The following is a 13449-nucleotide window of genomic DNA, read 5'->3' as shown; positions in this document are numbered from 1 at the left end:
TATTTTACATCCATACGCCATCTAGAGCAGTACGCGCTATTTAGACAGCCTGGATCACTGTCCACACCAACTACGTGTATGGTCCGAAGTTCACCACAACATAGGAAACTGTTATGGACCCCACATCGTAGTATACGCTTTTCACCCAAGAGATTTCCTTAAAGAGAGACACGTCGCTTGTGTGACTTAAAAAATGGACGGCACCGAATCCGTTTGACTTCAACTCTTTCTCAAGACAGCCTTTCTCTGTCCTTTATATATACGTACGTACTCCTCCCATACAAAACAATTCACACAAGGACTTTTGATACAATAGGGAAGCTTTTTTCTTCATCTCCTCATAAACCTCCCATTTTTCTTTTGAACTTTTTCTATCAATCTTATCTCTATCAACCCAAGATTTTCAAAGGGTTTTGGCAATATGGGAAGAGCTCCTTGCTGTGATAAAAATGGCCTGAAAAAGGGTCCATGGACACCTGAAGAAGATCAGAAGCTCTTGGACTACATTCAAAAACATGGGTGTGGTAACTGGAGGACATTGCCTAAAAATGCTGGTATGTGGGCTTTTTTTCTTCTCTGATTATCGATCTTGCGTGTTCGATCTTGTTTGGTGTAATTTGGTTTGTTTTCTCATATATGATTCTGTCATTGAATTTGGTTGCTTGGATTGTGTAGGGCTATCGAGGTGCGGTAAGAGTTGCCGGCTCCGGTGGACGAACTATCTGAGGCCTGATATTAAGCGGGGCCGGTTCTCGTTTGAAGAGGAAGAGACGATTATCCAATTACATAGTATTTTGGGGAACAAGTAAGATTATTTTCTTTTGATTTTAATGGTTTTGATTTGTTTGGTTTGACTGAATTTTAGTAAAATTTTGATGTTTTTGGGAACAAGTAAGATTATTGTCATTGGATTTTAATGGTTTTGATTTGTTTGGTTTGATTGAATTTTAGTAAAATTTTGATGTTTTGCTATTTCAGGTGGTCTGCGATCGCGGCCCGCTTACCAGGACGAACTGATAATGAAATTAAGAATTATTGGAATACACATATCAGGAAGAGGCTTCTGCGGATGGGAATCGATCCGGTCACTCATAGCCCACGACTAGATCTTCTTGATCTCTCTTCGATCCTCGGATCATCGCTCTACAACCCGGCTCAGCTCCATGTCTCTAGATTGCTTGGAATTGAGCCGTTTGTGAATTCGGAGCTCCTAAGGCTGGCTACTAATCTCCTTTCGGTGCAATGCGAAAACCCAAATCTCCTCACACAAAATCTTCAAGAAAATCAGTTCTCCAATCCCCAAATTCAAGTCCAAAACCAATTCTCATCTTTTCAAAACAGCCAACTTCAAAACCCAATTCAAGAAATTCCAACTTGCACCACTTCAAACACCCAGTTTTTAAATGGAACCCAAGTCATTCAAAACAATGTGGAGCAATTCACATCAAATCCCACTTACTTGAACTTTGAAAATACGCAGCCGAATCTATTACAAGACAATGGAGCGGCTTCAAATCTTGAACAGAATTTCATGCCAACGCCGAATTACAGTTCTTACAATTCACACCAATCTATCATCGACGCACTGTTCGAAAACTCGAATTGTCAGCCAAACACTACTCAAAATTTCAATTTTGAATCTGTTTTATCGACACCCGCATCGAGCCCAACTCCATTGAATTCCACATCGACTAATGTCAACAACAGTACAAGCCCAACTCCCTTGAATTCATCGTCGACTTACATCAACAGCGGGACAGAAGATGAAAGGGATAGCTATTGTAGCAACATGTTGAAGTTCGACATCCCTGAGCTCTTGGATGTGTCTGAATTCATGTAAATGAAGAAATGGGGTGCGTAGATTGGAGATTCGACGGCTTGGATTTCCAATCTTTTGATTGTTCTTGCTTGTAATGATACTGTATCATCAAACATGAATTTTGTGGGAAGTTTTCTTTGTGTTGCTGTATCTAGCCACTTTAAATGTTTTCATGGGATACTTAGCAATTTTTTGTTATTTTATTTATTTTATGTATGCAATACATTATCAAATGAAATCTTTGAATGAGCACTTGTGTACAAGGAAGATCCGAGCCGTCGATCGGATGGATCCCACCATGCTCTTGACAAAAAATCGAGCTTGTTCGCTGCTCGGGAGATGGTCAAAAAATTGTTTTCACATACTTTTGTAAGCCTTGCTTTAGTTTCTTCCATCATGGCCTGTCTGATGAGTGGACTAGCTTGATTTGTGGCATGGAGCAAATACACGATGGGAACCACCCGATGGAAGGATTGATCTCACACACGTGTGCAACATTGGCATGTGTCTTTGAGTATAAAGAGAGACTTCTCCCACAAAAAAAGGAGAACAAAGAAAAGAAAAGAAAAGAAAAAAAAAAAACCTTGTGTTGCTGTCACTCACAGGAAGTGTAACTGTTCAATAAATGGCTCTTTTTCTTTGTATTTCTTTTTAATTTTCTTTTTGGGTAATAACATAAAAGAGCGCTGATACTAGAAGAGGTGTATTTATTGCATTATACAGAAACTTCAGTGTATATACCTTTCAAATACGGTATCTTCCGATCTACACCTTACAAAAGTTTAGATTGAAACAGAAAAAAGCTGAAAAAGAATGGAAAAAAGAAAGAAGAAGAAGAAGAAGAAAGCTGTAATCATTGGATGGACAAACACTCTCAGTGTACATCCTATCATTTGAGGCCGGTTCCAAGTGGGACAGGGACTAAAAATTAGTGGGCCCCACCTACAAGATGGAAGTGATAGCATGTATGTAGTGAAAAACTTACTAACCGGCTCGATTGGAGATCATATACTGGAGGGTTTAATAGAAATTGATCAACAATAAAATTCTATGGGGAAATAGGATGGTTAAGCCATCTGATTGTTGTATAATGTTTTAAATATGTTAGTAACATAGTCTATCGATGTCATTGATACACCACTCAATCCCATTGAGTAGATGTTGATGCCATCAACAAATGCTCCATCCCATAGAGGAAATCTAGAAAAATTCTAGTTGATTATTGGACAATTTTAGAGGTTCCTAATCAATAGCATCAAATGATCTTTGATGTCATCGACTGTTCCTCAATGGCTGTCAATGCAATCAAAGGATCTATCGAAGACGTGTGCATAATTGTGTAAGTGCGCAATTTGTTTCCTATTCTAATTGGGTAATATATATACTGGGCGTAATCGGGATTATGAAGATTAAGGCTTTTTAAGTTGTTCTGAAGGATTTAAGGGCATAATTAGGGATTTAAAGGAGATTTGGGGGATTGTTCGAATTGGTAAGATCATCCATCTCTTATAATTTTTCCTTCATAGTATATTACGTGTCGCTTTGTGCCGTGGTTTTTTCCCGTAAGGATTTTTTTCATAAAATTCAGATTGCCTTCTTGTTGGGTTTGTTTGTGCGATTGTGATTACTTTGCCTTCTTGTGTTGCTGTCACTCACATAAAGTGTAATTGTTCAATAAATGACTCTTTTTTAAAAAAATAAATAAATAAATTTCTTTTTGGGTAATAACATAAAAGAGTGTAGATATTAAAAGAGGTATATTTATTACATTATACAAAAGCTTTAGTGTATATACCTTTTAAGTTCTGTATCTTCCAATCAACACCCTACAAAAGTTTAAATTGAAAAGAAAAAGTTGAAGAAGAAGAGGATGAAGAAGAAGAAAGCTGTAATCATTGGATGCACAGTGTATAGACCAACCACTCATTGTACATCCTATCATGTCTGGCTAGTTACTGTTTACACCCATTTCTCCCCCTACCTTTTCAAAAGTTTGAGGGTTAATCACAATTGCCTAATTGTTAATCACAATCGACAGTTGAGAGGATAGCTAGATCCTATGTCCAGTCTCTAGTTAATTTGACTTAATATGAGATGCTAACATTCAATCAAACATTGAGTCGAATAGACTCTAGTACACCCATGCGTCAAACTCATACACAAAATCTAAATACAAGCCTTCGATCACACATGTGGCCTTATTTGATTAAATTATAAGCAATAATTCCAAGTGGGAGGACTAAAGTTTAGTGAGCTCCACCTACAAGAAGCAACTAATGTGAATTATAATGTGGAATTGCAAAGGACTATGTTGTGCATCGAGTATGAAGATCAATGAACTGAATAAAAACGTACTTAATTGGGACGTCATCGCTATAAGCTTGATGTCATAGTCTTTTGTATCTTGCACCCTTTAGAGAAGTATCGAGATGAGAATAGAAGCTTTAGTTGTATGTAGACTTGGGGACCCAGTCCTGTTTATATAGTTTAGAGGGTTAAGGAGTTTGAAACCCATCGAAACTCCTCCCCCTTAAGCTCCACATGAATTCGGTAATTCTAGTTCAACTAGAACACTATGTGTTTGACATAGTTGTAGCGCACCACACCTTACACAATTTTAGATGAATCACAACTGAGTGGTCCACTGGTACTCCCAATCATACTATCCAACCCTTAGGGCAATTTAGACCATTGATCAACAAGTCCCACCTTATAGAATTTTTACATTCTCTCACTTAGGCCACATTGATCAATGTCAATAATTAATCTTTAAAAAATATTTTAAAAGCATATTTTAATTTTGAAGAAACATCCAAATGGTTAACCAATGCAATTGTTGAATAATATAGGTAACGCTATTACAATATGGTTCATCAAGACTACTAGTATAAAATTATGGTAGCCATTACAACATTTAATCTTGGTGAAGCAAGACTAAGCGTGATTATAAATACTACCAGTCTTAATGACATAAATAAGGAATTAAGAAGTGTGGTATAAGGATTACACACGTAGTGTTATGATATGTGCCTATTCTTAAGAGGTCCATAAGCTTTTAAATGTCTCCAGCAAGACACGTCTTTAGTTTTGCTTACTCAGAACAAACTATGTATATTTAGAGAGAAACAGAAATTAACTTTATTTCAGAATTATTAATACTTTATTAATGATATTGCTTCAATGTCTATGACAATAAAACACGCTCAACTTCCACTAACTGAATACATCTGTGGGATCAATGACTCTTATGGATGTCACGTGCTTCTAAAATTGCGTGATAGGGAGCTCTTTAGTGAGCAGATCCGTAATCATCTTTTTAGTGCCAATGAACTCCACAAACATTAGACAATTTTGAACTTTTTCCTTTACAACAAAATACTTGATTTCGATATACTCCGACCATGATAAATGCTTGTTGCTGCTAGAGAAGAAAATCATAGCCGAGTTAAAGATTCTCAATGGTTTCAGGATATGTTCCAATACTAACCTGAGAATAAACGTTGTAACCACAATGCCTAATTAGATGCTTCATGACAAGCAATGAACTTAGTTTCTATAGATGATGAGGTTGTGGTCGATTGTTTCACGCTTTTTCAAAACACAACCTCATCAACCATCATGAAGATGTAGCCTGAACTGGACTTCTTTATATCAATGTAACCAGCATAATCTGTGTCTGAGTATCCAACCAATTCTAAATGATCTGACCTTCTGTATGTGAGTCCAAAGTCTTTTATTTTTTTATAGGTAACGCAACATTTTCTTTGCAGCTATCCAATAGTGCATTCCTGAATTAGATAAATAGCTACCCAACATTCCAATTACAAAGACAATATTCGATCATGTGCCGACTTAAGCATACATTATGCTCCCTACTACTGACGTGTACAGAAAATCCTTCATCCGAATTTTTTTCTAAGTCATTCTTAAGACACCAAAAGTTGCCGAATTAATTACCCTTTACAATGGGTGATTGTTTAGGAACACAATTTTGAATGACATACCTTTCAAGTACCCTATCAATATAAACCCTTTGTGACAGGCTAAACAGTCCGCGTGATTTGTCATAGTTTATCTCAATGTCGATCACTTAAGAGGCGTTACTAAGATCCTTCATCTCAAACCTTTGAAATATGAATTTTTTTGGTATTACTCAATGTTCTTGTGTCACTACTAGTTAATAAAATATCACCAACATACAAAAATAATATAATAAACTTAATGTCATCAACATACAAAAATAATATGACAAACTTACTCACACTGATTTTAACGTAGATACATTCATATGCAATGTTTCTACAAAACATATGAGGAAATCATTTCATGAAATTTCAGATATCACTGTCGTGACGCCTATTTCAACTCATAGATGAATTTCTTGAGTTTACAAGCCATATATTTTAAACTATCAACTATAAAACCTTGAATTGCAATATATATACATTTTTGTTTAGATCTTCATTAAGAAACACAGTCTTTATATATATATAATGTATCTCTAAATTCATATGAGGCACAAGAGCTGTTATGATGCTGAATGAATCTTCCTTAGATACTAGTGAGAAAGTCTCCTTAAAATTAATTCCTTCACGTTGGTTAAAACCCTTGACAACAAGTTTAATTTTATATATTTTAATATTACCTCTATAGTTCTGTTTAGTTTTTAAATACCCATTTACAACTAATCGGTTTTATTCCTTGAGGTAACTCAACAAGATCTCAACTATAAATACTCATTTACAACTAATCGATTTTATTCCTTGAGGTAACTCAACAATATCTCAACTATAAATACTCATTTACAACCAATTGGTTTTATTCCTTGAGGCAACTCATCATTCATGACATCAATCCAATGAGAAGGGTTATAATTTTGTTTAACTTGTGTAAAAGATTCATGATCATTTTCCACCACTATGTCAAATTCGTGCTTCTGTAGATATACAATATAATCATCTCGAATTGTAGGCTTCCTCTCTCTTTTAGATCTTCATAACGGCTCACCCTCTTAAATGTTATTTTGATTTTCTTCTTTAATGGGTTGTATAGGAGGTTCATTGTGATGATCTACAGTGACTATAGGCTTAACCACATGATTCATACCAATATAGTCCAGAATGACCGCGACAGGAGTTACAGTCCTTTTTTCCTTGAATATAAAATTCCTAATGTTTGTGATCCTACTATTTTCAGTATCCTCAATGAATTTGACATTTTTAGTCTGAAGAATCCTATAAAGAAACAACTTATAGTTTTAGGATCAAGTTTTTTTCCATGCGGGTCATATACTTTGACCTCAACAAGACATCCCCAAACATGTAAATACCAGAGATTTAGTTTTCTCCTATTCCCATAACTCAAAATGAGTGTTACTTATATCCTTTTTAGGGACCCTGTTGAGAATATGAAATACAGTTTTGATCACATCATCCCACAAATGTTCTGAACCACACCACAAAAAGCAGCGAAAATAATGATTTTCACCGTTAAAAATTTCGTAGGGCCCACCAAAATGTTTATTTTCCATCCAATATGTTCATAAGGTCATAAAGACCTGGATGAAGAGGTAAAACAAATTCCATATCGATCCAAAACTTACCTGAAACCCAAGAGAGTTTCAATGGCAGACATTCAATCCCTCACTGCTTTTTTCAGTGTGGTCCAGTGTGGTCCACTTGATCGTTAGATCCGTCTTACTTTTTCTCTCAAGAGCCTGCCAAATAGATGTACGGTTTGGATATAACACATACCTCATGAAGGGACCCACAGAAGTTGCTGACGCCAATACGCCAGCTATATAGCTGGTGTGTGGTACACCAGCCAATCCGCTTCCCGTTTCAGTTATTTAGACCGTTGATATGATTGGCCATAATGTGGATTGGAGATAGCCGAAAAGTTCTAACCTTTTAGATCTTTACATCTTGTGGCACCGTACCATCTTTCCGCCAACATGCCACTTCTTCAGAAAATCAGCACCATAAAAGCTATGGGCCCCACCACGAAGATCACCGTTCTCTAATCAGGCTGATCTGATTGTCGGTTGCGATTGAGTCAATCACGTGACCCACCTGATTAGCTAACTGGCTCTTTTTTGTACCAGAGACTATCAGTTTTATGGATACTGATGCCCACATTGGTGTGTGGTATATTGACCATAAGGCTCATAAGATTAACAGTTAGGATTACCCACTTCATAGCTTGAATGAGTATTTGGGATTCCGACACATCGAACGAAAACGGATTGGCTACTCCCCCTGACACCAGCCAATGGCTGATGTTCGGTGGTCTGTGGCCTTCACCATGATGTATGTCTTTCATCCATGCCGTCCATCTATTTTTATAGATCATTTTATGCTATTAGACCAAAAATGAGGTATATCCCAATCTCAAATGGGCCACATTACAGGAAACAGTGTTTAATGAACGTCGACCATTAAAAACTTTTTGGGGGTACAAAAGTATTGGATAAAGTTGATCTTTGTTTTTTCCCTTCATCTGGTTCTTTATGACCTAATCAATAGATTGGATGTCAGATAAACAGTACAGTGGGCCTTAGGAGGATTTAAATGATGGATATCCAATCACTATTGTTTTCCTGAAGTGTGGTCCACCTAAGATTTATATCCCTCTTATTTTTAGGATTAAGACCTAAAATGATCTTTAAAAATGGATGAACGGAATGGATGAAACACATACTTCATGGTGAGTCCCATAGACCACTGAACATCGGCCATGGGGCTGGTGTCAGGGGGAGTAGCCAATCCGTTCCCACACCGAACTGGACAGTGTTCAGGCACATGTTTAACGGCTATCATGTCACGTGCTAATAGACGCGGATTGCGTCCTACCCCCGCCCGGACGGTAATCATTCTGGACAGTTCTGTGGGGCCCACCGTAATGTAAATATTTTATCCACATCATTCATTGTTTTTATCAGATCATTTTAAGCTATGATCCACGCAATGAGGCAAGTAACTTAAATTGACCACAAACTAGGGATTGAACTTATACCATTAAAAACTTCTTGGGAGCTAGAGAAGTTTTCGATCAAGTTGATATTTGTTTTTTCATTTCATCCAGATCTGAATGACCTTATGAATAACTTGGATGGTAAAAAAATACCATGATGGCCCTTATAAATGTTTCAACGGTAGGTGTCATTATCACTGCAGCTTCCTTTGATGTGGTCCAGTGGAGCTGTTAATATGATTCATTTTTTGTCTCATGCCTTTAAATGATCTGACAAAAGCTAGGAACGGCTTAGATAAAACATTACATCACGGTGGGCCCCACAGAGCCCTGCCCGCCCGGACGTAGGACGCAATCCGCGTCCGTGCTAATAATGCAGAACTTTGCCTTGGAGGAACACGTGTCGTGACAAGAGCGGTGGGCGGTGGGGCCCACTCGCTTTTTGAAAATTGGGCGAGGCGCCTGTGCTTGTTTGTCACTTTATCCACCATAAATGTGGAGTCGGTCAAACCCTGCTTACGTTAGCACGGTGCGCCACGTGGAACTCACAGCCACAAAGGCCCAGGTGTGGTTTACCGGCTCGATCGGTAAAGATCTCATCCTTGGAGATGACTTTCTGTACGGATTTGGTGTCTCACGTGCCCCGTCACGTGTTATCCTGAATGCCTATTACTGGTGGGCCTGCCGTAGATGGGTCACATGGGGAAGATCTAACTCATCAAAGCTCTCTAGCTCGCCTTCTTTCGGGCGTGAGGATCTCCCGTCAGTAGGAATGCTGGCATGTGGCCCATTAGAGAGTGGAAGCTTCTACATGAACGGTCTGGATCATTGGATCATCACAGGATGGGCAGAAGGGGTGTTCGGCATGGGTAAGCTCCTGTGACTGAAGGGCATGTACGTGTGATCTGAACCGTTGAAGAGGTAGGCCCAACTATGGATATGCATGGCCCTCGACCGAGCAAATAACAGAATTTAAATAGGCCTGACCTGCCGTGCCAATCCCTATGAACACCGCCTGTGTGTTTTAGGGGGTTGCTTGGAACGTGGAAAATCTTGAAAAAGAAATTTTTTTTAAAAAAATATTAAACATTATAGGGATCCATTTTGAATTTTTAAGATTTCACTGAAAAAATAGACATGAATTTGAGCTGATTTGAGGGGGTTTCAAATCCCTTGCAGCACATGGCCCACTAATAATGATCAGCACCATAAATATACCATGCATGCAGGTGCCAAACACACTAGGAGGATTTCAAATGCAGATAATTCCAAATCAACACTCCCAAGCAGGCCTGACGAACACCCACGCCCGCTGCAGTGGGATTTCACCACCCTATGGGTATTGAACCGAAGACCTTGTGTTGAAACTCCTCATAGTCTACCACTAAGGTAAGGATTCAAACCCAGAAGCAAAGCAATGAGAGCTCATTGACAAAACTTCCCATCTTAAAAAATACGATCACACAAATTTCACATGTAAACATTGTGGGGTTTTTTTTGTAGTACATGTATCTTATTGATATCATCCATCCATTTCACCCGTTCATTGTAGGGCACGAGTTCAAAAATGATACAGATCTAAAGTTCAAGTGTACCACGCCATAAAAATTGTGAGAATCAAACACCTAATGTCCAAAACTTCCTGGAACTATAGAAGTTTTTAATCAAGTTGATATTTGTGTATACCTGTCTTACATGCCAATCTAATCTTATGAATAGGTTGAATAATAGATGCACTTCCCTATAAGCCCTAGGAAGGCTTCGATTTTGAATACTGGAACTCACTAACCTATTATTTCTTATTTTGTGGTTTACTTGAGCTTACATTATATTTTATTTTTTGACTCCTACTCTAAAATAAGATGGTAAAACAAATAAAAAGCGTGGATCGCGCACATACATTACTATAGGACCCATAGACTTTAACGGCACCCAATTTCTCTTGACTTCGTGATTTTGAACACTGTTTTCAAGATGTAATTGCATAGTTAATTTCCCCTTAAACTAATACATGCTTAGCACACCAATAATTGAAACAATCCATGTTATGCGTTCCGCCGCTGTAAAGAACTTAAGCGGAGTTGATGATTGTTATTATCATTATATATACATGAACTGAAAAGAAGGAAAGGAAAATTTTCAATCATTGTCATTCTATTTAAAATACGAAGGTAAAGTTGGTAATCAAAGACCCATTGTGTGATTAGGTAATTTATGGCAGGAAAAAAAAAGAGAAAAGAATATGGAGAATTCAAAATCGGTTGACCATCAGATAGGTAGGGGCGCCGCCTACACAAGCTAAGTGAATTTCAACAGGCCAGGCCCAGGCCAATCACAGATCTCATATTTTCCGCATCGAAGTTTGCTTGATTTTCTAGAACATATATGTTTTTCTTAAGATTTGGAAGTCATCAAAAAAGCAAATAGAGCATATCACGTTGTTTGTATACAATTTCTTAGAAGAGGGTTTTATCTAAAAAGTCAAGTTGATTGGTGGGGTAAACCAAAGAAGGTAGGGATGTTGGAACCAATCGCATACGAGGTGGGCCACTTACATTTGGTACATCTTCTCTTAACAAACTATCGGTATCAGCCTTTCTCTTCTGTTTCACTCATCCATCAAATCCATTCCTATATATAATAATAAAATAACCATAGGTTTATTTAATTGAAAGCTAGATGATGTGATAATGGGCCATCCTGAAATTCTCCCATCCCAACCCACATCGGGCCATCCTGATCGGACGATGATGGCCTAATATAAATAAATGATCCAACGGCTAGCTGCAGCATGTTCTCACCCTATGGCCAGCTTAAATGATTAAAGCCTAAACTTCTATGTCCTTGATTGAGGACGCAGATTGCTCTATGGGCCCTAACATGATATAAGTGTTTTATCTGCAATGTTCATCAAAATTTCTACATCATTTCAGGGCAGGAGCTCAAGAATGTCACAGATACAAATCTTAGGAGAACCAAACACGAAAGAAAACAATGGTGGTCGATTAACCACTAATAAAACTTTTTAATTAGATTAACTATAATTTAATGAATTGGAATCCTCTGCTTGTCACAAATATGAATTTCTTATTTTTCTACATTATGATTAGTTTAACTCATCACTAAGGTTGTCAGCGCTGTTATATTAAATACATTTTATGATGCAGTCCAATCACATTGCAACAAACTAAAAATCCTTGCTTGTGACAAGTAGTAGATTTGGATTCTAATTTTGTTTGCCAGCTACCCCGCTCATGAGGTTCCATGGAATTGGATGAAGGAAAAATGCAAATATAAGCTCAACGTAAAATATTTTGGGCTCCCAATAAGTTCTAAAGGATGTGCATTCAATCACCCGTTTCTTGTTGTGTCGTCCGCTTAAGGTGTGGATTTACCTCTTTGATTTTGTCTCAGGTCTTAAAATAATTTTTTTAAAAATAGATGGATAGTGTGGATAAAACACATACATAGTAGGGCCACCATGATGTATGTGTTACATCCGTTTGCCAGCTCATATTTTGAGGCCTGAACCAAAAATTAGCATATCTAAATAAGTAGACAACACCGCAGGAAAAGGTGGGAATAATGACGTCCAATGTTGAAAACTACTTTAGGGCGGCAATGAATGATGTACATAGACTTTAACAAAAGGAAATACACAAATATTAACTTGACTTCAAACTTTTGTAGCCCTAGGAAGCTTTCCATAGTAGCCGTTCAATCCTTATTATTTTCTGTGCTGTGGTTTACTTGAGCTTTATATATGTATTTTAATTTTGAGCTCATGTGCTAAAATGAGTTGACAAACGGATGGTCGGTACGGATAAAACACATCATCATGGTAGGCCCCATGAGTCCTTACACCACAAAGATCTTGGTGTTGGGCACGCAATCCGCATTCAACGAGAAGTTGGTAAGAGCGGATTAGGTGAGACCCCGGCCTCACCCAAGACTGTGGGGCCTTAGGTTATCATGGGGCCCACTACGATGAATATATTACGTATAGACTTCATTCATCCATTTTTCCGTATCATTTTAAGGCATTATCCCAAAAATGAAGCAGATCTGATTGTGAGATCATAAGAAACCGTGGTGATTGACCGTACTATTATTAAAAACTTCTTAAGGTGCACCTTAATGTTTGGGAGTGTTTATTTACAATCCAATCAGCTGATAGTGTCACATAAGAGTCGATGAAGGAAAAAGAAAACAAACATCAGTCATCACTGTTTCTTATGATATGGTTCACCTTGATAATTGGATCTGCTTCATTTTTGGCATAATGACCTAAAATGATATGAAAAAATGGATGGACGGCATGGATACATAATAAATACATCAAGGTGGGCCCCACAGTAGCCCTATGGTAAGGGCCGCACTGTGTTGGGTGAGGTCAGGGTCTCACCTAATCTGCTTTGAAGTTGGTGTCCTCAGTGTAAATCTATACGATTGCTGGACACTTTTCTTAGATCCGGACCGTTCTTTGGTGGGCCTTTCTTAAAAATCGCATTTGTCTAAGGAATTCTAGTCATCCACTCTTAGGGTGTGTTTGGATAGTCAAGAGGGATGAGATTAGATGAGATTACGAGGGTTATTGCGCACCATCCCATCCCGTCTGCTATTTAGGACGGCAAGATGTATTTCATCCACTGCGCCAT

At 37.9% G+C, this 13449-nt stretch overlaps 1 protein-coding gene across 1 annotated transcript; it reads left to right on the top strand.

The window, feature by feature from the left end:
• Positions 1-278: 278 nt before the first annotated feature.
• On the top strand, positions 279-1977 carry LOC131221866 (transcription factor MYB41-like). The gene is made up of 3 exons (XM_058217164.1): positions 279-554; positions 676-805; positions 979-1977. The coding sequence occupies exons 1-3, from the start codon at positions 422-424 to the stop codon at positions 1838-1840; spliced, it is 1125 nt and encodes a 374-aa protein (XP_058073147.1). The 5' UTR covers positions 279-421; the 3' UTR covers positions 1841-1977.
• The last annotated feature ends 11472 nt before the right edge of the window (positions 1978-13449 follow it).

Source organism: Magnolia sinica, chromosome 12 (assembly GCF_029962835.1).
Source record: "Magnolia sinica isolate HGM2019 chromosome 12, MsV1, whole genome shotgun sequence".
Lineage (NCBI taxonomy): Eukaryota > Viridiplantae > Streptophyta > Magnoliopsida > Magnoliales > Magnoliaceae > Magnolia > Magnolia sinica.
Note: the sequence above shows the minus strand (reverse complement) of the source record. Positions and strands in the feature narration are given on the sequence as shown.